General features: G+C 45.1%; 1 protein-coding gene across 2 annotated transcripts in view; it reads right to left on the bottom strand.

Moving 5' to 3' along the window:
* ANKRD17 (ankyrin repeat domain 17) overlaps window positions 1-26375 on the bottom strand; it is a 70680-nt gene extending 44305 nt beyond the window's left edge. Inside the window, exon 1 of one of the 2 annotated variants that reach the window (XM_058837187.1) lies at window positions 25064-26375. In XM_058837187.1, coding sequence (XP_058693170.1) covers window positions 25064-25432 — 369 coding nt within the window. In that variant the 5' untranslated portion in view covers window positions 25433-26375. The remainder of the gene's footprint in view (window positions 1-25063) is intronic. The other variant, XM_058837188.1, reaches the window with a different exon arrangement.
* Between the last annotated feature and the right edge of the window lie 1051 nt (window positions 26376-27426).

Raw genomic sequence — 27426 nt, 5'->3', positions numbered from 1 at the left:
AGCCCATGCCAAGCAAGCTGCTGAACTTAGCAACCATGCAGATCCAGAGGAAAAAGAGGACAGGCATTTATAGCTCATCATGTCAGTCACAGGCAAGACCACCCTCCTAGCCCTCAATCAAAATCATCTATACCCAAGCAAAATACATTTCCCAAAAGGAAGCCTCTGCATGGTGTGTTTTCCCTGACAGAGCATGTTCCATTTTTAAGGTTAAGAAGAGACAAACCACGGACTTTTCCAGTCTTCCAACAATAAATGCTCTCAATTTTTACACTGAATGTGCCAGAAAGCATTTCTCAGCCAGCACAGACTTTCAGCAACCAGCCTAGTCAGCTTGGCTGCATTCCTCCTGCATCCGCAAGCGACTACAGCAGTAGTACAGCAGCTACAATTCCCAGAAGGAGCTTACTCCTGGTTCCTAACTGTTGTCAGATGACTTATTTCTGTCTGTTTCCCAATTCTGATCCTACAGTCAAACTCATCATCAACACAGAGGATGGCTCACATGCTCATTTCCACCGCAAATATTCCAAACAGAAGACAGACTTACATTCCATGGAAATCTGACATGCAGACAAAGCTATCAAGTCAACAGTATTTCGCTTCAGCAGTATCAGAAGGCAAGTAAGTAATCCATGTCCATGTACTTTCATCCCCACACACAGATAGAGATAAACAGATTGGTCAGATCACAGGACAAGAGAAACACGGGAGCAGAAATAAAGGATTCAGCATCTTCAATGTATGATCAAGTTATTCTGATTCCAAATGCTCTCTCTTATCGACTCCAACACTGCATCCTCCCAGCTCTCAGAAACTCCTTGCCCTCCCCAAACCTTCCACGGTAATATCTCTGTTTTCTCCCAACAGCATGTGTAGAAACCCAGCAGCAGCACCCACCAGCACCCACCATGCAGGGCTACCTGTCCTCAGCTCTGCAGCCATGACAAACCCCAGGCACTCCTGCTGTGGGAAAAAGAGCTCGTAATGCCATGGTTCCATGAAAGCACGATCAACCTTTGTGAACACAACACACACTCAAACTGGATCTGGGGTGTACACACACCTGATGCTTCAGAGAATTCCCCCTCCCAGCCACAAAGTCATTCGGTTACCGGCAAAATTAAGAAAAAACACCTTCCCTGCTTCATGGACAAGTAAACTTTACTTCTGTAGTAGCAATTGGAACATTTTTTCATGCCCAAAAGCCACCTGGAGAGCTTTCTTTACAATATCTGAGGCTGTCACCCAACACCGTGGTGTCTCAAAGCTTTAACAACCCCTGTACAACATCAGGTTAACATCAAGCAAGAAGCAAAGACACACACTTTTTTTTAGCCATTGAAAGGATGATACACCAAATCCAGGGCAACAGAATGTTTCATCAGGAAGAATTTGAATTGTATTTTGTAGTAGGAGCACAGTGGGTTGATGAAGCGTGGGAAATGAACTGTGGCAAAAAATACTGTCACACAACACACTCCCAAGCCCTGTCTGTCCCCTCCATGGCAGCAGACTGTCTCCCTGCCTGTGCTCAGGAAAACAAAGATCTACTTGGGAGGAGAAGACATGTCAGTGGCAGACATCCATCTCCCCCAGCACTGCAAGGAAGAAGAGCTGTTCTCCTCCCACTGCAGTCTGCCTGCTTTGCCCACTATGTATAACCCACACTCCCCCTAGAACTGTGTTTCTCTCCTACAAGACAACACCGGGGATTAAAAGCCTTCAAAACAACACACTGAAAGCACACCTAAGCACTGTTTCTTCCTCCTTGGCTCCCGCACAAAGGAAAACCTCTCAGATCTCAATTCTGATCACTCTTGCACACACTCTGCCATGTGCCTTTCAGGCAGCAGGTCCACAGCCACCCGCAGAACACACAAATTTACTCAATCATTCACTGTGGCCACTGAGCATAAAACACAGCGAGCAAGTGGCCTGAATTGCGCAGCACCAGTTGGGTTTCAAACAGAAATAGTTTTAAGCTGCCCACATGTTTTCTTACACAAATTTGGCAGGCAATCTTTCCCTTCTCTAAGTGGTTTTGGTCGGCTGCTCTTCACAACAGCAGGCAAGTGCTCTGCTCTGAAGGATGAGGCAGCAGAAGGGAAGGAGGACATGTGGAGGAGGGACAGGATGAACACACAAACAGCTACTCTGTTCCAGTCCAGCTCAGAATTCCCTTTGGCATGAATGAAACGCTGACGTGTGCATGGGCTTCTTCACAGCAATACAGCATCTACTGATGAGCAGATATGGAAAAAAAAGAAAAAAAAAAAGCCGGAATGCGAGAACAAATTTTTTCGTCAAGCAACGCCACGTGTAGCTTGGCTTAGTCAGAGCTTTCCCATCCCATCATCAGAGCAATTAAGAGCAGCAGTTCACTGAAAGGACACCCTACGAGAGGACTCTATCCCTCTCTGAACGCAAAACACAATTGCAAGGCCTGAAAAAGCCAAAGAAATGTGGTTTTTTTGCCCCACAACTCATCTTCCTTGACACCAGGCAGTAGCTCCCTGTCTCAAGCCATGCTGCTCTAAGTGATGCTAACACACATTAGAAACAAGAAATACAAGACAACAGGGCAGGAATTACTGTCACTGGAAGGACAGAGTTTTCAAGTATTTGTCTCATAATAAAAGGAGACGTTGCAGATATGTGCAGTTGGATTCCAGCCTCCCCAAAGTTTAAGTGAAACTGTGAAACCTTTCAGTATATGAAGGTTTAGCTACCACTTCCCTCACCTTTAGTTCCCAAGGCAGGAAACAGCAAAGACACCAGCAAAGCTGTTACTGCCTGAAATTCACCATCACAGCAGAACCTGGAGACTCAAGAATGGCTCCTTAAGGAATGTGTTTCAAGTGAGTATCAGGGAAATGGGTTCACCCCAAGAAATCAAACCCTATGTAAGATTCAGCTTATGGCAAACTATGGAAATCCCTTTTTTCTTCCTGTGTAGATGACTTTTATCACAACTTGCTTTTATCCTGCCCCCACAAGTTCTGCAGCCCACATCCAATTTAACACATCAGGACTGGGGAGGGGATAGTAGAAACCAGAGGTCCTTAGAGGATGTCTACATTTCTTCACGTAATTATCTTGCTGAAATAATTATTGATATTAAAAACTGCTGATATCCCTCATCATGCAGCATAATCAAGTCCACGTATTAAGTAGAGACATTAATAATGTTAACCAAAAATAGTTTGGGAAGATATGACTAGTTAGGTCAAGAGCTTTGAAATTACTCCGAGTTCTTCCAGTTTAATTTGTTTGTATTTATTCCTGTCCTACAAAGTTAAATGAAGCTGTGCCACTGTCCCAAACCAGCAACCATGCTTACACACACAAAAACCGAGCCCAACAAAGGAGTGAAATGAACCAGCTGAATCGTAATGCAGATTTCCTTTCCTTTTTTGGCATTTACAACGCAAGTATTTTTTTCAATGAAGGAACCAGTATGGCCTAGTTCACCAATCTTCCCTCACGATGAGAAGTGAAAGGATAAAGTTACAGCAGGAGACAGTTGGATTCAGTATCTGATTAGAATTCCTATTGTTACTGCCTGGGGAACGGAGCACAGAAGGAATTATTTCTAATAATTTCAACTCATTTGGTTAAAATTCTGACAAGCTTGACAGATCCTGAATTCTTCCTTCAATACAAACTACTGTTAGGCATATCTAATAAATGAGCTGCAAATTTTTTTGCTCTATTTGGCACACCAACTGAAAGCTGCAGCATATTGAAAGGATTTGAACAGTTTTTAACATATGGTAAATGAGCAGACTTGTGAAGGTAGTTAAAGCAAGACATGAGTATGACTAAATCCAAATATATCTATTTTTTCCATCTTATCAAAAAGAGGTTCTATTTAAAAGAAAAAGTAAATCACTGTTTAAGGTCAAAGACAGCAAGTTTAAGTGGAGTCCTGGCTTTCCAGTGTTTGCTTCCCATGTCAGATATAAACACCATGTGCCAATTTCCTTCCAGTCACCACCACACTTTTCATTTCTACTCTCTCCTTAATGCTTCCAATCACATCTGTTCCATGAAGATATTTAATCTTATTTATTCCATATTTACATGGCCATTAAGAGACAGAGAACCAATATTTATAGCAGCCAGTTCCCTGGATTTCCTTCTTGCAGGATTCTAATGCCAAGGCAGTGCAACAGGTTGTTTGGAGTGTGGGTTTCAGCTTTAGAGCGTGTGACTTCCTATCAGTCAACACAGACAGCAAATTCCAGCAAGGCAAAGACCTGAAGAGATTTCAAGCACATGCAGAAAAAAGTAACAAGTACCTTGGTCGTGGAAACAACCTCTTTACACATTTCTATGAACATTTAAGGATAGAATATATGAAGGGGTGGGAAAAAAAAAAAGAACAAATCTAAATAAATCCACTCATCCAAAACATCCCTCTCAATTCTCTCACTGTTTTTTGTTTAAGGACTCCACTTGAACCAAGAGCTTTAAAAGATGAAGAGCCTGGGTCCAAAGAGACCTTTGCTGATCAACAGATCCCACCTGTCAGTCAAGCCCTTGGCTAAGACTTCACAGTTAGTAAGACCCTGACAGGCAGACACAACCACTGAATGATACTGACCTTTTAAACACAGTTACCCAGTATGGAGTTAGTTACTTATAGGTTTCTCACACAGTAGTTGCATTTTCATACTACTGTTACTGAAAAAGACAAAGCCATAAAGCATAAATAACAGCAATGGTTTCAATTTGTACCATCAAGTCTGTAACTTCTTCCTACAAGTGAAGAAGAAACAGTTTAAGACACAGAGGAATTCTGTCTACGAGATGTTCTGTCCCATTTGTCACACAAAGGGGCCCAGAACCAGCTCACTGCTCCGCACAATGGTTGGACAAGTAACAGAAATCCAAGATAGTATTTGCTTTTCTAGGAAGATTCAACACATCTTTGTTGAATCTTTGTTGTTCCGAGTCCTTTGCCTCCTGTCACAAGGGAAACAGGCAGAGGAGGCAGTAGGAAGCAGAGAGCAGTTCCAAGGGAATCACCTCCCCATGGTTTATTTGAAAGCACCAGACAATGAAGGAGCCCTTGGGAATCACCCAAACTTTACCGCCAGGACGTTTTCTCTTGGTCCCGTGCGGGTGTCTCGGTGCTGTTTGAGGGAGAATTGCTGCTTCTCCTCCTCCTCCTCCAGCCCTGGACTCAGGAACATCAGCTTCCAATACTCATCTCCTGGGGCTGGGGCCAGATGTGGCCCAGACTTAGTCATGGTGCCTCAACCAAAGGGATACTACGGCAGGGCTCCAGCTCACTTGAAAATAAAGCGTAGAGAGGCTGTCCCAACAACCTATGAACAACTGCAACAACTCAGCTGGATTTCGAGCTGCACTTCAGTGAGGAGTGAGACTCCCGTGGAACCTTGTGAGTCCCTTCCAACTCAGGGTATTCTATGACTGAAATCACCAGGAAATAGTGGAGCATGTAGTAGCCAACAGCAACAGGAAAACAGGTAAAAAGTAAACCAGACAAGATTACTAAGAGAAACTGTGAGAAAGAAAACAGGGAAAGGATTAGCCTGTTTAAGCACTGGGAGGTGAGAAAGCTACTAATGCCTGAACACTGCAATATAATGCTGATTTTAATCTTCAGACCAAGAGACTACAATGTTTATAAATATTAAAAGATCTGGCCTGTTAGAGAAAAGAAAAATTGCACTGCAGAGGCCTCCCTGATCTCTGAACGTGCACTGTAGACACGACTGCTTTACTCAGTGTTTGCTCTCCCTTCCCCAGGTGTTTCATGGAGCACCTGTGTGCTCACACAGGGCAGTGTCTGTGTAAATCTTGTGGTCACCACCTAAACTGTGCTCTGCTGTCCTCACTGTGCTTAAGCTAGACAATCCAAGGTGGAACACCCGATCCTTTCACACCACCTCTTACCTACACCATTGGCAGCTACACACAAAGCAGGATCCTGGGCATGATTAAATTATCTCCATGACTCCAGTACAAAATCAAATTAAAAAAAAAAACCCTCTGCAGTCAGGAAATACTCTCAATATCACAGTAACAGACAAAGTTTTTCTCACAGTGACTTTGAGTTTCAGTTCAAAGTAGGTGGAAGATATCTACCTTAGAAAGCTGAAGGACACAAAAGCACTTGGTAAGGACATAAAGCAGGCACCACGTGTGGGCCTGCACTAGACCCCAGTCTGTCTCCCTAAAGCCAAGCACAAATGAGCTTCCAAAGAGCCTCAAGGTCAGAGCACATGCCTGCTGCTCTTGAAAAGTCCCAAACCAACACAGGGAACATAAATTTACCCCTCCACTGTCATAGGCTTCCTAAGTGGATTTCTGAGCTGTGAGCCCAAGTTCAGTGCACAACACAGACCACATCCTTATCTGTCAGGACTGAACTAACCTTCTATGCTCCCACCCTATAGAGTAATTATCTGGCCTAATTCAAGCATCAAAAGCACAACTATAGGTTTACACCATGCTAGGGTCTCCTGTAATGTAATTCCTCCTTCACTGGCACATATAAACCAAAACCTGAAAGCTTAAACCAACAATAAAAGAACCTTGTGTCAGTAAAGTCACACATCAACAAACATATATGGTCAAGATACAGGAGCAAAAGAGCCTAACAGCAGGTTAACCCCACAGTGCTGAAATTTCATTCACCTGTACTCCCACACGAAGCTTTCAATGCCACACTCAAGTGGCAGAGCCAAGGCAATGCTCATCTTCAGCTGAAAGCAGCAAAGCCAACTCCACTCCTGCACCAAGTGCACCTTCTCTGAAGGTGGCCTAAGCACAGGGCAGCCAGGATGATGTGTGAAATCCTCTGGGCTGACAGCCATGTCTGCCTCCAGCTGCATTACATTTGCTGAAGACTTCTTTTTGTTTTATCATCCAGAAGTGATTTTGGCCCCAGAAGCAGCCCTTGCAGTAAGAGAGTCCAACACCATCTGAACCTCGGTCTCTTTGGTATCGGAACATAACTAGCACACTACAGAAAACACCTTTTCTTCTGGCTTTAAATTATAACCAGCTTAGAGAGAAAACCTTCTTGAAGATTTTATAAAGAGGCACGGTCTGATGATCACTCCAAATTTAATTAAACACTAAGCAGTACCAATTATTTTCAAAACAGCAGAGATGACAGACCCTGCTGCCCAAGCAAGAGCAGCTCTCTCCATCTCCACACTGCTGTCTTTGAATGAACACCAGAAACTGCTCCATGGGAGAAAAAAATGCCTCAAAATGGGAAAATAAGACACTCACTGTAAACAAACTGTTCCAAGTTACAACAGAAACAAGTTTGGAGAGAACTGTAAATTGTACTTCTGGACACATCCTGGAATGCAAGACAATTACATGGCTTCTAGTGATGTGCTAAGAACTCATGAATAGATGGCACTGCTACCAGAGTACCTGAGAGATTCATGACCTGACTCATACTAACACACATCTAAAGCCAGACAAGCCATGCTTGATTCCTGAGGATGTTTTTTACCTGGATTCAGTTGGTGTTGAGAACAGGAAGTGAATGTGTGACAAAATTACCCAAAGAAAAGCCACCACATCCCACTGAGAAGCAAGATGTAATTGCTCAGTTTACACAAGTTCAAATTCTGTTACTCTGACAAAACTGACTTCCCAACTGCCCTTCTGAACTGGACTATTGATAAGTACCGTGCACCTTATTAATTTGAAATACTATGAAGCTGCATATGGCAACTGTGGTTAAAATAAAGAACAAAAAAAAAGGAAAAGCTTTCAGTATGCAACAAGGCAAGTGAAGTACTGAAATATTTATTTGATGGCACAAAGCCCAGCTCACTAGTGCTCTTCCTACCTCCCCACACAAACCCAAGCCACACACTCAGATATTGGTGAAAATGTCTTGCTCATATGCCTGTGCCAGTTTGTTCAGCACAAAGTGAACAGCTGAGTTAATATTCTGGATGTAATTATGTTAAACAGTTCCAAAGTCCACACAGAAGTTAAGACCAAGTATTCCTATTGATCAAAAATTTAGGGCAACCTAAGTATGGCTACTATGGGAAAAAACCTACAGGACAGGTATTGGTGGAAGCACTCCTTTGTCAGAATTCTGACAGCAGCTAGTAAGGTTGCAGCTTCTTGTTACAATAAAGAATGCATGCAAATATTTTGACAAGTCATCTGACAATGAAATCATGTTTTTGCTTGCAAAACCACAGGAACAAGAAAAAGGTATTTCATGAAACAGTCTGGAAGCTCATCATGTTCCACCCCTCTGCCATGGGCAGGGACACCTTCCACTACCCCAGGTTGCTCCAGGCCCTGTCCAACCCGGTTTTGGACACTTTCAGGGATGGGCAGCCACAGCTTCTCTGGGCAACCTGTGCCAGGGAACATTTCCTTCAACTGTTATGGTGAACGCAACCTGTAATAGAGACCTGTTTCACTCTATGATTTCTTGGCTGGCCTCTCCATTTGGCTGAAAGGTTACTTCCAGCTTACCCTCACAGGAAGGGATAATGTCATTTATTTCATAATAAATTACTGCTGCAGAGAGAGATCTACTTCTGTAGAGGAAGCAAGAACAAGCCACATTTAGACAACTGGAAATGCAGTAAGAGAAACAGCATAGTGCAACAAACGTGCCTGTCTGCTCTGCTGAGACCCCACCTCGAGTCCTGCCTCCAACTTTGGAGTCCCCAGCACAGGAAGGACAAGGAGCTACTGGAGAGAGTCCAGAGGAGGCCACCAAGGTGATGAGAAGGATGGAGTTCCTTCACTATGAAGAAAGGCTGAAAGAATTGGCATTGTTCAGCTTGGAAGAAAAAAGGCTTCAGGGTGACCCAAGCACGGCCTACAGGCACCTGAAGGGAACTTGCAGGAAAAAGGAGGAGACGCTATTTAGGAGAGCGTGTAGTGATAGAACAAGGGGGGATGAGTTCAAATGGACTGAGAGTAGATTTAGATTTAGAAATCCCTCCCTGTGAGGGTGTGAGGCCCTGGCACAGATCGCCCAGAGAAGCTGTGGCTGCCCCTGGATCCCCAGAATGGTCCAAGGCCAGGTTGGACAGGGCTTGGAGCAACTTGGGCTAGTGGAAGGTGTCCCTGTCCATAGGACAGGGCTGGAATAAGATGATCTTCAGGATGCCTTGCAAGACAAGCCATTCTGCGACTCCACGATTCTACGAAACGGAAACACTGGCAACAAAGATTTAAAGAGGGAGAGTTATGGCAGGCAGTGGCTGAAATCCCCGCTAATGTGACCGCAATGTCACCCGCAGGGTGCGTGTCCCGCACCCCTCCCGGCGGGGGGGGAAATGCCGGCGGCCGGCCCCGCTCGCCCGGGCCCCACCGAGCGCCGCAGCCTCAACGGCCGGGGTCGGGGGCCGGCCCCGAGGCCCCCCCGCCATCCCCCGGCCCCCTTTGTTCGTGCCCCGGCCGTACCTCCAGGATGTCCTCCAGCACGTACGCCTCCATCGCGGCCGCCCGCGCCCCGCCTCACCGCGCCGCCGCCATGCCCCGCCGCCCCCTCCCTCACGGCCGGGCCCCCCCCGCCGCCGGCACGGGAACAGGAAATGGACCGTTCCACCCCGTGCGCGCCCGGCGCCTACCACCGCGTGCCGGGGGGGGCCGCGCGCCGCTCCCCAACGCCCGGCGGGCGCCCCTCCGCCGCCACCTCAGCGCTGGGGAAACGCAGGAATTCAAGGAGAACAGCCCGAGAGCAACCGGCTCCTTCTGGCGTGCCCCGAGGATCATTTCACCTCCTTCCCCGCCGTGAACTCGCAGAAACCCCGGCCCTTAGATCGGGCCACATTTGTTTCTGTGCCGTGACCCGTCTTCCCATTCCAGCAAAAGCTCCCGAAGCTCTTTCTAGTGCTGCTCCGTCAGGTGCCCTCAGCCCTTCCTCCTCCACACAGCTCCCCGGTGGCTTTCCAGAAACAGCAATGGGAATTGTGTGGGAATTCCAGAAACAGCAATGACACCGAGAGGAAAAGGCACTGACCGCATGGAGCAAGGTCTCCACAATGCAGCTGTGAGAAACATCATCATGGACCAAAACCCTCTTACCCCACACATCAAATGGACCCAAACCCGCTATCTTACATATTCCATAACCCCAGGTGTCAGTGATACCAATTCTCTACGCAGCAGGTCAAAAATCACTGAGCAATCGCATCTGCAGCTCTCAAAATAACTCATTTTCCAGTTCAAAACATGCAGCATAATAAATCTCGTCAACCCCACAAAAATCTCCTCTCTCATGATGTCATTTTAGCAGAGCACAAAGGAGTCTAATGGTCAAAGGAATTAAATTCACGTTTTTACTTGAAGGAACACTCGTAGTAATCACTTCTTTTAATCAATGCTATCTTTTCCCTAAAGATATTGTTAAAAACACAACAGCAAGAATATTCTTACATGGATTAAAAAAGCTGGTAAGACTGGTTAGTAAGATGACAGAGAGAAATTCAAGTTGATCATTATAAATTTTAGGCATAGCTACGTTCTTCCATTTAAAAATGTTATTTAACTACCAAAAATGGGAATTACATCCTACTCACCTATTACAAAGCCCCTCATTTTACACAAACTCAACAGCTGCCCAGGCTATCCATACTATTTTTCCACTTTAGGGAACACCCCAGATTTTCCACTGTTCTACAAGAATTAATTCAAGGAAGAGCCACAGAACAATATTCCATGGTTCCTCTGGAATCATGCTTTTAGGGTGGCATTTCTAACATCCCCAGCAGCCCATGTACATGAAATCCAGCAGTAAAGCACAAACATTAGCCCAAGTACAAAGCTGTCCCTGACAGCTCCAAGGATTTCTTTGTGTGTGTATATATATATGTATATAAAAGGAAAAATCCAGCCATCACCTCCCACATAACACTCATGTCTCAAAAGTTATTCAGTCTTCTGATCCTCAGAAAGAATTAGCAGATACCTTATACCACATCATAATAAAATTTAAAAAAAACAAAAAACAAAAAACAAAAAAAACCAAGAACAAACCAAAACAAAGCAGCTTAAAATAATTTAGCACTGAGCCAGGGATAGTTCACACATGACACCACTGGAAACATTTTCAAATGCACAGACAGCATTACACAGGAACAAAAGTGGCTGCCTGCTCCACACAGGGCAAACGGAACGGCTCTGTCTCCTCCAGCTCTACAAAACAAGCGCCAGGTTTTCAGGAGAAGAAGGAACACAATCACCTTCAGAGCTGAACCACTTCCAGTTCTGCTTGGGAAACTACAGAGCCCTGGCTGCAACAGCATCACTTCAGTCACAAAACCCTAACCCAAAAGGAAAATACAGAGCTTCCCCCACACTGTGAGTGAGGCCAGGACTCGGGTTCTGTGTGAGCCTTGAGGGCAATGGAAAACCTTCCTGAAAGGCACCAAAAGCAAGTCACCCTCAACATCTGTTTGAGGGCAGCACACAGAACATTCCAAATTTCACACTCAAAACCTCCATACCCAATCCTTCCTCCTCTCCCCCAGCCCACCTTCATCTGCAGCTCTTTGGTGCTGTCTTAGAAAGAAACACTTGTTTCCAAAATGAAATCTCGTACTTTCCTTCACACTCCAAAATTATTTACAGTGTGGAATACCAAATTCTAAAAAGCCCATCCCCAACTCTCTATGTTTTACTGAGGATCTCACAGTGATGTAAAGTAAAGGCTTTAACACACACTTCCATTCTGTTCCGGAAAAATAAAGGGATTAAAAAAAATAACTTTCTAATGGGAAAAAGAAAAAAAAAATAGTACTTTTGAGATTAATTTCTTTTGTATTTCTACTGTGTCATTTCAGGTTTTACACACAGGTCAGGAAATGCATCTTCAGTTCTGCACAGGTGAACACAAACCCGTTTGTTCCTCACTTTCATGTCCAGCTCTAGGAATTACTCAGACCGGTTGATTAGAAAAGATAAAACACGTTATCTCTTCAAAACATCTCAGCTCCTACCTGAAACCCAACAATCTTTATTTAGTGTTATGCTGAAGGGCATGATCCACTCCGTGCCCTCATTTGTTACCACCCACTAGTAAACATCAGCCTTGAGGTACCCTAAAACCACGCAGCTGTCTGAGCTGCGTCCATCCAGCACGTCCCTTACCCTCTGTGAGCTTAAACCACACAAAACCCTCCTGCTCCCCACACAGAAGGTGGCAGAGAGAACATCTGAAGCACAGCTTGAGGAGACAGTCTTAAAAACAGGGAACCAAGTCCTGTTTCAAGGCACATGAAGCGTGTTAAGCCAAGGGGAATCCTGCGAGCATTCTGAGAAAAGCAGAGCTAGGGATGGGTACAGATCAAGGCTGGTTTACTGTGATCCCCACACAGCCCTGCTGGAAATGACCAAGGGGAGAACAAAAACCTCCACAAGAGCCTGGTTGTTCATGCAGAGTAGAGCTGTACACGCTCAGGAGCTCGCAGACAGTTTTTGGGAAGATCTTCCAACCTTCCAGGCAAAGCCACCAGGGATTTTGAACTGGCATCACGTCACCCTGAGGCACAAGCATTTCAACCATTGATCCGAGACAGATTCTGGCACCCAGAAATGTGAGCACTGAACAATTGATCAGACAATTCCCACTCTTATATCACAAAAGCACATTGTTATCTATTTACAGCTGATCGAGCAGTACTGGTCACCAACTGTCCCAAAGCATAGAAACACACTTTTTTTGTGTGTTTTCAGAGCCACAGAGCACAGTGTCAAGGTTGGGCTGTTTAAACCCTATCCCGTGCAGCTACTGTAACACCTTATTCAGCAGAGTCATGAGGTACATTAATTACTAAAAAAACCAAATCATTCTGAGAAGACAAAAAGGAGAGTTGAAGACAGGCCCTCAATACAGAACCAGTTATCAGTTACATCCTTTAGCAGGCATTCCCAAGTATTTCCCTTTCCAGAAGTCAGACAAAATCCAAAAGTTCCTGAGACAGTTAAGACCAAAAACCAGAGTGGTTTTCCAGCCCAAATTCTGATTATCTGCTGGAGTGCCAAGAGGCAAAATCCCCACCACTGTCACACAAATACCTTGAAAACTGAGCTACCTATCACACTGAAAAACCCAAGAAGATACACAAAATGAGCATTTCACATTGATTAGAAACACCCTTGGAATCAGAAAACCCAGTTAATTCACCAAGGGGAAAAATTCCATCATTAAAACCTTCAAAAGACCAAATTTGCTCTTCTGACATGAAACAAAAAACCATGACAAGATACTGGAGCAGGTGTTGATATACAAGAAAAATACTCAGTGCAATGAATATCCACATAGATTTTTCAAAGGCTGCTTCAAACTTGTGTTGGGACCAATTCTCCCATTTTTAGCGTGATGATACTCCCACCTACGTTCATTTTGCTGGACTGAACCCAGCTCTTCATATCTGCTCTTAGAAAAAAAGAGCAATTTTTAAACCCCCTTTACAACTAAGCCAGAACTGAATATTTCCCCAAACAGATACCCCCAAGGGTATTCACTGTTCCAGATAAATGCACTAGGATTTATCAGCCTTCATTAGGAGCTACAGCCTATAACTTGGAGCTCTCCATCGTAGCACTATAACCACCGAGACACTAAAAACATCTTTCTCTGCTACTTCTTGTATCCTCTTTTCTAAATACAAAATCTTGTTATACCCCAAAAGCATCATCTCTGCTTTGTGGCAGTTTGCATCAGTCACCACTTGGTGCAGTTTTTAAGGTCCCTTAGTTCTATGTCAATACAAAACAAAATGAGTTTTACACTTACTGTTTCAGGTTCTCCCTCCAGAGAGATTCATCCAACTCCTACTTCCAGATCCTCGGTGGTTACATAAAAATCAAGTCGGTCCAAACCCAAACCTCAGGCACTGCCTGAAGTCATGACCCCCATCTGTTTTTTCTATTTTCACACTGTATATTGGTTTCTTTTACTTCACTTCTTGCAGCAATCACAGCTCTGCACTTGTCAGCCTAAATTTCCAACATTCTTCAGGCAGGTGCTTTAGTGCATTTCAAATAAAAGAAACCTACTTTCTTCCTTTCATTTTTCAATACTGGGGTGGGGATGTGCAGGGATGATGGGCTTTAACCTGATAAATACTGAAAACATACTTTTATTCTGAATTTTTTCTTCCCTCAGCCTTATAATTCAATGTCTCTCTCTGAGCATTTTTCAGACTTTCCTGCCAAAAGCTGCAGGGGAGCTTTCACATGAGTTTTACAGTCACAAGATGATCCTTGCTGCCCATTCTCATTATCACTCCCCCCTCCATTCAGCTCCGTTATCTTCCACAGACAAGGAAACTTTGATAACAAAGACACATATTTTTCTTCTCTAACAACCATGTAACAACTTTTTTTGACCATCCAAGATGATTTCCCACTCAAAAAAACTACTTTTTCTGCCAAGACAGATCTTTCATTTCTCTCCAGCCTATTCTTCCCTTGGCCTAGGGCAGCAGCAAGGCATTCCAGACCCTTCTGACCCATTCAGTGCTTTCTGTTCAGTTAGTGTTACTCATTTTGGGAAAGCGACAAAGCTGGAAAGGATGGAATTCTATTCCTTATGGTATCCTCGAGATCTAGGTTTTCCACAGCTCTGGGTAAACTAGAATCTGGAAAAGGTGTCTGACTTCACTGCCTTTGAAAGCACCACAATTAACACATCCCAAGGTTTTTTAATGTTCATTTAAAAACATTACATAACACTAAAAGAGTTTCAAGACTGAGTGTTGGGAGATTAGGATACTTAGAACCTGTCTGATGGAGGAGCTTCCCCAGTTCCCTTGACAAAACCCTCCTCTGATCTATTCTCCCTGAACAGAAGCACTACGCTTGCATGAACTGTCAGGATGTGGTGGGACCTGGGAATAGAAGGACTCCAGGCCCAGAGAAGCCTTCTCCAAGAGATGGAGACCTCCTCCCAATAAAAGCTGGGAAATTAGGAAATCATTTCACAGATGATTTCTCATTCAAGGTCAATTAAAAAAGGTGATTAATTCCACATCTGAATTAAGAGTTAGCACCATCACGCCAGGAAGTTAAGAGAAATATAAAGATCCAGCAACAGATCATACAAGCTCAGCCAAAAAGCACTCAGCTTATAGCACCTTTCCCAGGAACCTGAAGACAGGCAATGTCACTGCAACACTCTGGTCAAGAGTCGTGAGCTAATCATCTTCATCAGCAGCCTCTTACTGTTACACCATCCATCTTGAGACAGAAGCGAGAGGCACGACATAAAACCATTTCTGAATGAAGTCTTTATTTATCTCTGCCTAAATGCATCTGACACCTGAGCAGAGTTTATAGCCCAGCAAGCAAGCAGCATCCTGACACAGAGAGAAACAAACCCTGCTCATCAGCCAGGAGCCTTCTGCCCTGGTCACTGCTTACATCAGCCCTATTATTTTGGATTTCAACTCCAGAAAGCAAGCCTAAGCACGGAAAAAGGAGGAAAGAAATTATCTTTACTCATCCACAGCACCACCCTGAAAAGGAATTGAACTACACCACCACTAAACAACAGCCCTGTGAAGATAGCTCCTATGATTTTGCTATGGAGGAGGGGCCCAAAGCAAGTCCAAATGTACCTGACCAAAGGTGAAAAAGGGAGACAAAATTACACGAGTGTTTTGAAAGTGTTCTTTGGCACAAGTGTAATCCTTTTTGTCTAAAGGATGCTTTCTATAAGAGATCTTGCTTTAAGTTATCCACAGAGTAAAGTTTTCACTGGGTAATACAATGCTCCAAGTACTTTGAACGCATTAAAGAACCCTGGTTTTGGGAAAAAGCACAGGTGAAATGAGGGACGTGTTCGGAAAACACAGCTTGGGACACAGAAGATCCTTCTTCAAACAAATTAATTTCTACTCCTTTCTCATTCCACATATGAAATACAGAAAAGCAGCATGTACAGTCCAACAAGGTTCACACTAACACCCCTGAAACCCTAAGGCAGCTACTAATCCAAGGTATCTCTGCATTAGAACGTGAAAAACTGAGTGCAAGTTCTTAGGACTTCTGAGTTTCCAAGCATAGACACATTCCCTGCCAAGAACTAGGAAACCTTAAACCAAGAAAAGCCACTTTTTAGGACAAAGTGTCCTACTCCTTTCTCAGTGGCCTCATCCAGCATTTACTTCTATACATAAATTCTAATTGAGTGCATATTATATTGGGTATTTTCACATCAAATTCTAATTCAGGACCTGCTGGATCAGGATGTCCCTGCCTTTCTTTCCCTGGCTGTGAACCAGATGGCTGTTTCAACAGCTCTATATTCAGGCTGTTCATAATGAATTTGGACTTTGTTAATACCAGTCTTGAAACCTATTCCAAAAGCAGGAACCATAACAATGTACTTGATGTTTGTTTCGTTTACAGAACTCTCAATAATCAGTTGGCATCTTCAAATTCACAGACCAAAATGGCTGGAAAACCTACTCCGTTCATTGACAGCAATATCAAGCCTGGAATTTCACAGAACAAGCTGCTGGATAATGCTGAAGAAGGAAAAACACATAAACTGAATAAAAAATGAGACACTAACTGGTACCACACAGCACAACTCCCAGCATTTACTACCAGTGTAGCAGGACCAGCTGCCAGACAGAAACACTCAGAGCTGAACACGGGAGCTCAGTACCTCCTGTTCCCCATCTCTTCCTTGCTGGGCTTTCACAAATAAAACCACAGGTTTGGTTTATCTCAGATTACCAGAAGATACAACATTTAACTCTCAAACACTTGCCCTCAATTCAAGATGTGCTCTTTGTGAACTATGACCAAGTTCAATAAATGCTGCGGAAGTTGACCAAAAGTTTTTTAAAAAATTAAGTATCTTGTGGACTGGGTAGACAATACCTCTGTTATGAAATCAATTGCTTGAGTTATTTCCATTAACAAGTATTCCAATGGTTTTTGGAAAGGCTGTGTACTCTGTAACAGTCAATTCTGGATTACAATGAAAGCCACCATCAAAGAAATCTGCCTTTCTTGAAGACATTTTGGCAATTCTTTTTAATGTAATTTTTTTTTTGCCCCAAATAAAGCTCATTGAGAGTTCTACTGGTTACCTTACTTCAAGTCTAACTGGCTCAAGGAAGTGCTTACTGGGTGTCACTACTTCACACACTTCTGCCAAACCAGTAAATTATTATTATTGGAAGATTTTTCTAGGTTTTGGCCACACTGTGATGTAACTAAACAGCGCTGGGACACAACAGCCCACAGCTGCTCCGAAGCACAGGAGGAATTAACATCCACACCAGCTTCGATAAGGAGCACTGCCCTTGGCACTGCTGTTCCCCCAGAGATTCCCCACCCTGGCAGAGGTAAGCCAGCACCCTGAGCCATTCTCTGGCCTGAGCCTTGCTGCAGAACCCAGCTGTGCCAGCACCCTTCTAAAACCCACCTCAACTTAAAGACACTAGTAAACTTCCTCAAGCTGAAGACACACGTGCATTTAGAGTGATTTTACACACAGCTGCAGACATTTCCCCACTCGTGCCAGCTCCAGAAAAGCCCTTTTCTGAAGTTTAGCACAGAAAGTTGGCCACTATATTTATCCCTGAGGAGTTCCTTGATGGAGCTGATTCTCCACAAAAATACCAGCATGCTGTTATGGCAGCTCTCACTTCTGTTAGTGATGGAGATGGACAGAAGGCATATGTTCATCCAGGGAGCAGACTGCAACATTCCAAGTGCTTTTTTTTTTCCTTTAAGCCAGCTTGGGTTTTTTTGTGTTATGATTACAATCATAATTGACACTTTTTTAGTCAGTCTCCAAAGTGACTCCTTTGCTGCACTGCACTAAATGACACAAAAGTGATGGTGATAAACCAAAAGGCTGCAGCCTTGAATAAAATCCTGCTTAATTCCTCTCTTGCTCCCTATCCTTAATATGCTGCTTTCAAGAACGTGAACAAATACCAGAGACAAAAGTCAGTACTGATTTTATCTGAAGAAGCTCTAAGTTTTTAAGCTACATAAATAAAAATAAATAAAATTAAAAATAAGAATTCTGTGTGATTTATCTGTTCCAGTCACTTCCAAACAGAAGATCCAGAGGAAGTGTCAAGGGGACTAGTTTGCCCTTGGAGACAAAAATTCTCGCCCATCTGCACCGTTCTTACCAACTGGAGTCCCCAGAAACAATGCAAATGTTTTCTGTGACAGGGATTTATATGAATTATCCCACCCAAAGAGGCAGTGCTCATCCTCCTCCCTGCCCGAGTTCCTGCTCTTCGCTGTGTCAGCACAAGCTCTTGTGCCTGACAAACTGGATCCAGGAACCCATCAACTGGAAATGTGTTTTTTCTCTTACTGAGGTTTTTTTTCTCTCAACGACATCATTTCCCAAGTGGCTGGGAGGAGCACCAAATGCCCTTTTTTTTTTTCCTCCAAGCCCAACTCCCCCAACTTCAGTGGGATCAGTACCCACGCTGATGCAGGGGCTGAACAGCACTGAGCACTTGAGGGAAAAAAAAAAAACAAGTCACATCATGACTTGAAAATTTCAACTTCATTAAAGCATTGTTCCCCATTCTGTGGAGGAGAACAATTCTCACCTGCAGAACAGTATCAAGAGGAAAATTCCACTGGCAAAGCATTTCAGGACAAGAATACCTGAGGTTTGGAAATGGGAAAGCTCCAGGACAGGAAAACACGTGAGTCACCTGCCAGACAGATGCACAAGGGAGCTCCAGCTTCTCCTTCAAGGGTTTGGCTTTTTTCTTGTGTGTAGGAAGAACCGGGAGGTACAGCTGGGAGGATAAGAGCAATCTTCCTCCTCTTATCTCTGAATCATTCCCTGCCCAGGAGGGGTTTTTTTTCCCCCCTTCTGCTGGGATTGTAGTCCCCAAAAGTGCTCCTGCACAGCTGGACAGATGTACAGACTCAGAACCATTCCTTACACAGCAGTGCAAGGGCAAGCACTTTTTGAGCCCAAATATGAGGCAGCCCCTTAGCAGAAGCTTGAACTTGTACTATTGTGTGCAAGATGTCTTCAGTTTAAACCTAAAAAATAAAAAATCTTGACGCTTTTTGATTGTTTCAAGTTGAACTTGAGGACAACAGAGGCTGAAACTCCAAACTGATATTATAAATAGCATTATTTCAGCCTATTTCTTAATGTTCCAACATCTGTCTAGCTCTGTTTTCTAGCTCTGAGCAGCTGCTTATTTGGACACATTATCCACTCCTGATGATTAACACCATGTAAGATATTGGGGTGGGGCAGGGAAAAACATAAAATCAAGGTTTACTTCAGCTCATTCCTAGAATATACCATTATGCTCCAGGAATTTGAGGATGCAGGTAAAATACATAAGAGGAATGACTCCTGTACATCAAACACCAGTAATTTGAATTGGTCAAAAACTGCTCTGGGTAACGCCAACAAAATCATCCTAATGACAACATCCAGCCTTAAAGAAAACACTGCATGCACAAACAAGGATGTATTAAAGACATGCTCGGCTTTGTGGCTGACTTTTAGCCTGGTCTGAGGACTATTACCTCATGTGAAAATGAGGTGACACAACAGGTAAGTAATATTTCCATGTGGCTTTAGCTCTTTGCACAGTCACCAGCTGAGGATGGTGTATGGGGATAACCTGGCTGAGAAACATCTGGAATGCTGAGATAACCTCTCCCAGTACCGCCTAACACAAAGCACTGCTCAGTGGGAACAGAGAGGAAATGCTGCCCTTCATCGGCCAACAATGGATTATTTTTCTCCAGAATTCCTGTGGACACTGCACAATGGATGGATGGAGGTCACCAGAATTCCCACACTAACACCAAGACATACTGGCATTCCCTGGAATGAATTAACTTCTTCCCCAAGTACAAATGTTAGCTAAATTACCTTACCCAAACCATTTGCCAGCATTTTTCTCCTTCCTCACCGACAGTTCTTTTACTCTACAGCTTCTAAAGTCATGGACACGACAGAAGAAGCCCCACACAGCTGCAGAAGCTCTACAGGCACAGCACATCTTCAGGAGGTCATTTCAGTTGAGTCACCTACAGAGCCACTCCATCAAGACACCAGAAGCACAGCATTGCAGAAAAAAACCACACAATGCCTACCCAGGCAGCCATGGATTCTGCTCAGGTGGCCTGAAGACGCTAATAGCAAATTTAGGCAATTTTTATTTAACGCTGAGTTAAAAGGGCTTGTTCCCTTAACCTCCAAAACAAAGGCTTCTTACTTATCTTGGATCTGCAGCATTGATTTTTTAATTCCTAAATCAAATTTCAAGCCAGCTATATCCTAAATAAGCACCAACAGTTTTGGTTTTAAAACACAGATAGAGGGAAAAAAACCAACCACACATAATCCCATTTGCCTTCAACCTTGACAGATGAGGAAATTCTCTCAGCTAAATCTCTTCCAGAGAAACCATTCTCTTTACAGAACTGAATTACTGGCTTAAAATGTGAGGTGTTTGGCTCCAGCCTGCACATGGGAATTATGTTTATAAGAACATTTCCTGAAGAAATATCTAAGGAAGTAAACAAATTCACGTGGTGCCGCCAATACTGAACTCCACCTTCTGCAGTGGTCACTTTCTGCTGGGAGCTCTCTTTTCCAACCCAGATATTCAATGATTACTTCAATTAAATAAAGCACACAAAAATATAGCAATATTTAAGAATTAAAAATAAAAAAAAATAAAAAAAAAAAAGAAAATAAAAGTATTAGGTCTTTCCAAAGTGATTTTGGAGGAACCTGATCCAGGAACAATATGGAAGGGATGTTAAACAGTTTGGGCTAATGCTTCCTGCAGTCCAGGTTTCCTACTGGTGAAACCTGGTTGTGGGATTCCCTTACCAACAGCCCTGGGATCAGCCCTGAGATTCCAGGGATTTTTGAGAACCATCCTACAATATTTCTCTCCAATTTCCTCTTATGAATGGAAGAAACAAAGTGGTACAGGCAAAACACAGCTGAAGCAATCAGAAAAAAAAAATAAAAAAAAAAATTCGAAGATAAACAATGCAGCAGAATCTGAGACTGAACTGCACCTTGGGATGTCACACACTCACAAGGACAGGACCCCATCAGTTGCATGTTCAGTCACATCTGTGGGGACCCAAAGACATGAAAATAATGGCAGTGAAGTGGTCAAGCCAGACATGGTGGCCCTGCAGAATCCAAAGGCCTTATTCCAGGATTCTGATGAAGACTGTTACGGTTAAAAAAAGGAAACAGATTTCTAAAATAATAATAATAATAATAATTTCTGTGCTTCCAATCAGCTCATTTGAACACTTAAGCTCTACAAGTGTTTTCCAATTTAAATATTACAAGCACATGCCTGTGATGCTCTTGAAACCACACCAGGACGCCCAAGTTTTCAGATTAACTTTGCCTTAAATCTGAATCCAAGGAATTCAGAGCAGCTTCTTCTGCATGGAGAAATTTCAGAGGACTGGTGGTGTTTTGCTGTTCTACTTACTTCATCTTACTAGCTCAGTTCAATTACTATTTCAATTGCAGCTGAAAAAACAAAAAATGAACCTTTAGTTACAGGAGGCCCAAGTGAACCAAGAATGCTTAAAAAACAGCCAAAACACCTCAAAAAGCATCCCTTGCACAGGGCAGCGCTTTCAGGTACAGTTAACTGAGGATTATACTCTGGAAGGCTAATTTGCACAGTGCATAAGAATCCAGTAAAAGGCAATAAATCCACAGAAATCCAAGATGGATCTACACCCTGGATCACGGCAAGATTCATGGACAAAACCTAACTTACAAACTCTTAAGATGGATATAAAGGGCAATTATAAATTTCACTGCCAGCAGCAAACATCCTCCAAATCCAAAGATTTGAAATAAGCTTGTAAACAATTTTTATTACACAACTAAACCTGTCAGTGTCAAATAAGAGAAGTCTCTAATGCACTCTGGACATCAGGTTTCTAAACAGCAACTGGCTACGAGGACCTGCTCATTTTTTTGCACAATTTCACTATGAAGTGTTGAACAAAATTTGTACATACAAGAAAGTTTGGAAGGAACCTGCAAGCTGACCTCCCCTGCTATGTAACCCCTACTGCCATTCTTCTCATCCTTTAAGATTCCTCTTCCTCTACACTGAGAAAAGTCACCATTTTTTAATAGCTGTTCTTTAGGGAAAAGGCAATTCACCTCTTGCAGACAACACTAGACCCCACTACCTAAAGTCTTAGGGTTTTGCAGTAATTTGCTGCAATTTAAAAAAATCAGCCTTGGAGATGGATGTGAACAGCGTGGCAGGAGCTTGTTAGGTTCTTGGTACACAATTTCCACTAAACTTCTCCTAAATCTCTCCACAGTGCCTGTGTTTCTACACTGAGCTCTGATGGAGTGAAGACACAGAGATGAAAACAGCTGATTGTAACTCTTGATTCTGTTCCATCAGCTCAGCAACAACCAAGCCCAAGGATGTCTTTCTACTCCTGGGGTTTCTGTGACTCAGGATGTGCCAGCTTTCCCTTTAGAACTCCTTGGACTTGTTGCTACTGTACTCCTGATTTTTAGAAGCAGTCTCATTAGCAGTCAAATCTAGAAGCACTTTGCTTCAGAGATTAGAGAAGTCTTAATGTATTAAGCATAGGAAGGGCAAAAAATAGCCTAAGACAAACTATCTTAAGTTTACAGAGATAATGAAGGGAATGGTTGGGAGGGAACACCAGCTTCTGCAGCATTCCCACAGTAATTTCCATTTACAGCAAAACCAGCAACTTACACTTCTTTGTATTTTTCACTTTATGCGCCTTCCAGACTGCCCGTGGTCAGAAGACCACAATCCAACTGCAGAGCTGGGCACAACTCAAGAACATGTGAAACAACAAAAAAAAAAATTAACCCCCAAACAACTAAAAAGCCCTTTGTTTCTACAGTGGGTTTATTTCTTTAAAGCTTTTAAAAGCCAAAACTAACCATCATGTTCCTTTCAGACAAGGAAACCCCCTTTCACTGAGAACACCCTAAACATGTTTTCTCCCCAGGAGCTGGTGGGAACAACGTTCAAGTTGGATGCTCTGGTCCATTAATCAGCCCATCCTCATGTTCACATTCCTAAAAACTGTGACTTCAGCACAAGTATTCTACAAGCTGCATCTTTTTATCCTCAAGTCACTAGGAGAAAGACTAGAACAGATTTTTGCAAGCAACCTGCATGACCAAGAACAATTATAAATGAAGCATGTGGCATATACTCTGTTGTGAATCCTGAATTTCATCATCTCAGGATTATTCACTTGCTTACTTAGCCCTGCTTAATATTTAATCCCAGACCACCCAGCCTGGGAAAGCCTTCACTTAGTAGAAGATGAAACCATCAGGGAAGCTTCCAGATGCCCAAACTGCCTGTATCAGTATCTACAGCACATGTCACTCTGTCAAAAAAAAAAAAAAACAAACCAAAAAAAGTCAAGTATTCTGCTGCCTCATGATATTTAATGATCACTGGCATTTTTTCCTCTCTGCAGATCCCTAAAAGTGTGAAATAGGTGCTTATGGCTCTGAAGGCAGAGCATGCAGGCAATGGCTCACCTCATCCACCACCTGAACTCCTCAGCTGTCTCTGCCCTTCTCATCCTGCCACACACATGACTGGTTCCACCTGAAAGCTCCCAGTAGGAGCCACTGGGAAGAATGGTCATGGACCACTGAAAGAAACTTGCCCCTGCTCTCACCAGCAGGTCTCATTTGACACAAATTCTGTGGAATGTTTCCACCCCACGCAACTGATCTGAGGGCTTGGCATCCCACAGATACATTGAAGTCACTCCAGGGCCTCCAGCCCCTCACCACGCATCACCACAGCAAATCCCAAAGGCCTTTGCTCAGCAGAGTTCTCCAAGCACCTGTAGGACTGCTGGGCAACATAGCTCAGCAGCAAACCACTTATCCTACAAGTCTTACACCATAAAACACTTCTACCTACACAACAGTACTGACTTTCCTAAAAATCAACACCAGAGAAACAAGCGGCTTGTCTGATACACGCTCACTGCGTGCAATTTATCTCAAACAGCTGGATAAAAACGCTTCTTGCATCGACTTCAACAGGAATAAAATGCAGAGTTGCTGCTTAACCGTGGAAAAACCTATCACCAGCCCAGCCCAGCCCTTCCTTGAACCTATCAGACCCTTCCTTCCTGCCCGATTTCTAACAGAACTGTAGATACACCACTCGAAAGCCGAACCTCTTCAAAACCAAGTTCAAAGAAAAGCTAAAAAACTCAGAGTGGACTTTTTGCGGACACTACTCAAAAAAAAAACCCCAAAAACCAAAGCGGAAGTGAACGTTCAGCTGGGGAGGTTACAGAATTAAAACCATTCAACAAAGCAACCCTGTGTGACTACACATGCAAATAAGGGGCTCCCACCCTTACCGGCTTTTTCCAACGATACCTACCTGAGAACCCTAACACCAGACAAAAACGAGTTACTAATGCTTCCCTGGGCTTGTTTCTGCATTGCACGGAACCGGGGCGGCTTTCAGGTTGGGAGAGAAGCGGCAGCCAAACGCCCTGGCCTCTCTGGCAGCCTTCGGCTGGCTGCACCTTCACCTGCTTTACCTGCACGCTCTCTCCAAGACCAAGATCTATTCCCACCGCTGGGCGCGCCAGCACCTCCCCAGCCACGCAGCCGGCCCTCCGGCCTATCTCCGGAGCACTCCCCCCGCTCGGCTCTCCCTCTCCCGGCTCCCATATCCACCGCCACACAGCACATGGCACACAGCACCGTGCCAGACAGCACCTGCGGCGCCTCCTGGGCCTTTCCCTTCGGGATAAAGCCGCACCGGGGATGAAGGCGGCCGCTGGCTGCGGCTCCCCGGAGCCTCCGATCCCTGGGGAAAAGCGGGGGTAGCCGGCCCCGCATCCCGGCGAGCGGGGGGGGACCGGAGGCCGGGATCGGCCGTGCCCCGCCACGAGGTGCTGCCCCTTCCCGGCTCTGCCGCAGGGCCGAGGGCGGGGGGAGCCGGGAGCGAGCTGGAATTATGAAACCGGATCAGCAGGGGAAACCCCCGGGGCCTCCCCCGCGCCGTACCTCGGAGACCTCCTCTTCTTCCTCCTCCTCCTCCTCCTCGTCTTCCTCCTCCTCCTCCTCTTCCTCGTCGTCGCTGCCGTTGTTGCTGCTCTCGCTGCCGCCGCCGCCGCTCTCGCTGCTGCTGGCCGGCCGGGCCGCCCGCCCGCCGCGCTTCGCCTTGCCCGGCACCGCCTTCTTCTTCAGCAGGAGGTCGCACACCCGCACCAGCCCGGCCGCCCCGGGCCCGCACGGCGACGGGGGCGCGGCGGGGCCGCTCGGCCCCTCCGGGGGACCGGGCCCCGCTGTGGCGCTGCCGGCCTCGCCGCCGCCGCCCTCACCGCCTCCCTCCTCCGCCGTCACCGCTACCGCCGCGCCGACCGCCTTCTCCATGGCCGGAGAGGAAGGAAAAGGAGGAGAAGGAGGAGGAGGAGGAGGAGGAGGAAAAAGAGGAGGAGGCGCCCGCGGCCGCCGCTGCCTCGGTCACCTCTAGCGCCGGCGCCGCCGCCGCGCCAACTCTCGCGATACTTCCCGTGGGTGCCGCTCGCGCTGCCTCGCGCTGCCCTCGCGCGGCGCGCGCTCCCGCTCTCCCCTCACGCCGCCCGCTCCCGCTCCCCTCGCGTCCCGTCCCCGTTCCCGGCAATGGGACCGCGGCGGCGGCGCCGGCGGCGAGACACCCCTTTCCCCCCCGCCTCCCTTCCTTCCCTTCCTTCCGCCCGCGCCGCCGCCTCGGTCACCGCCCCGGCGCCGGAACCGCCTCTTGCGTCATCACCTTCAGCCCGTTCCGCCTCGGTAAGGGCAACGGGTACCGCGGCCTGGCCGCCGTCGGCAGCCTTCCCCCGGAGCCGCCCGTGGCTACCAGAGGTGCCGAATTACCCCGGCAGGGTCCCGCCGTCTGTGGGGACAGCGCTGACCCCAGAGCGTGAGGGAGCGCGCCCGGGGCGGGAAACCCCCGTGAGGGAAGGCCCGTGCTGAAACCCCGCAACTCTCAGAATTACACTTAAAAATGGTGTTCTGTCATACAGTGCGGACAATATGCATTAAAAAGCAATCTTCAAACGCCTCTTATAATAACAATCTGTGAGGCGTTGCCGAAAGGGTCAGAAAATAAACTGCTAGAGTATCACTAAAAGCGGTGGTCAGTGAAACCGCACAGCACAGAATTGCAGCTAAGAGTGATGTCCCAGGAACGACTGGACATGGCAGTCAGTGCTCTGCCAAGCTGACAAGGTGGTGATCCATCCAAGGTTCGAGTCGGTGGTCCTGGAGGTCTTTTCCAACCTAAGTTTTTCTGGAATTCTGTGTTCTTTCAGACAGTTCGTTCCCACCAGGTGCTCTGCATTCAAGAGTAACCTCCAAATCCCTGTTCTACAACAATTTTCTTTCCATTCCACTCAAAATGACAAACATTAAGATGCCCACGTCAATTTGACTATATTTCTTTAATGAAACCCTTTGACTATGTCATCATGCCAATTCAGCCCTCAGGCCCCCTACCCCAGATTTTCATCCCCAAAATGTATTTGGGATATTAATACTGCTGCCTCCATTAGGGCAAACCGAGTCCTGCAGTAACCAAAGTTACATCTTAGATCTAAGTTAAATACAAATATAAGTATCAATATGTTAAATATTTAAATTGTGGGTTCCTCGCTGGATAAATGGGCTTTTTCCATTTTACTTTTTGGACCTGTTGGAAATAAAAATTATTTTGACCACAGAAACACATAACTAAAGATCAGCAATGGCTCTATGCAGTGGCACACTATGGATGTTTTAGAATTGGTATTTGAAACCAGCACTGCCTGTTCTGGTTAAATTTTACAGAAATGAAAAGAGATTGTTGCTGTTTAATGACTTAGGTGTTCTTTCCCTTATTTGGCTGATGTTGGAAAGCACCAGTCAGGTCTGCAGCTCCTCTGAAATCACGCATTAATTCTTAAATAAATCCCCAACTGGTGCTCATCCTGGAGTCTGCACGGTTCCCCCCCCAAATCTTTGTGTTGCTGAAATCCCCCCAAAACATCCTGATATGTGCTTGTGTATGTTCCTAATTAAAGGACTGCCTTGGTGCTAAGAGCCCCGCTGTTAAATTGCATTATTTCCAAGTCACCTGGAAATAACTGGCACAGACTCTTAACCTGCTAATTCAGGAGATTAACCTCTCATCTTCAGGTACAAGGTCTAAACTGAACAACACCCTTATAAATATCTCTGCAGATGATAGTTTGATGCGATCCAGGAGGAATAAACCGAATACTCCAGCCACCTACCTCCTACTTCCTGCTGTGACTGCACAGAAATCTCAAACCAGCACCAGATGTGTGATGGCACATCAGTGCTGATAATACTTCTGTCCTCTTTTAATTTTTGGTTTTGCATTATAA

This window comes from Poecile atricapillus, chromosome 4 (assembly GCF_030490865.1).
Source record: "Poecile atricapillus isolate bPoeAtr1 chromosome 4, bPoeAtr1.hap1, whole genome shotgun sequence".
NCBI classification, from domain to species: domain Eukaryota; kingdom Metazoa; phylum Chordata; class Aves; order Passeriformes; family Paridae; genus Poecile; species Poecile atricapillus.
Note: the sequence above shows the minus strand (reverse complement) of the source record. Positions and strands in the feature narration are given on the sequence as shown.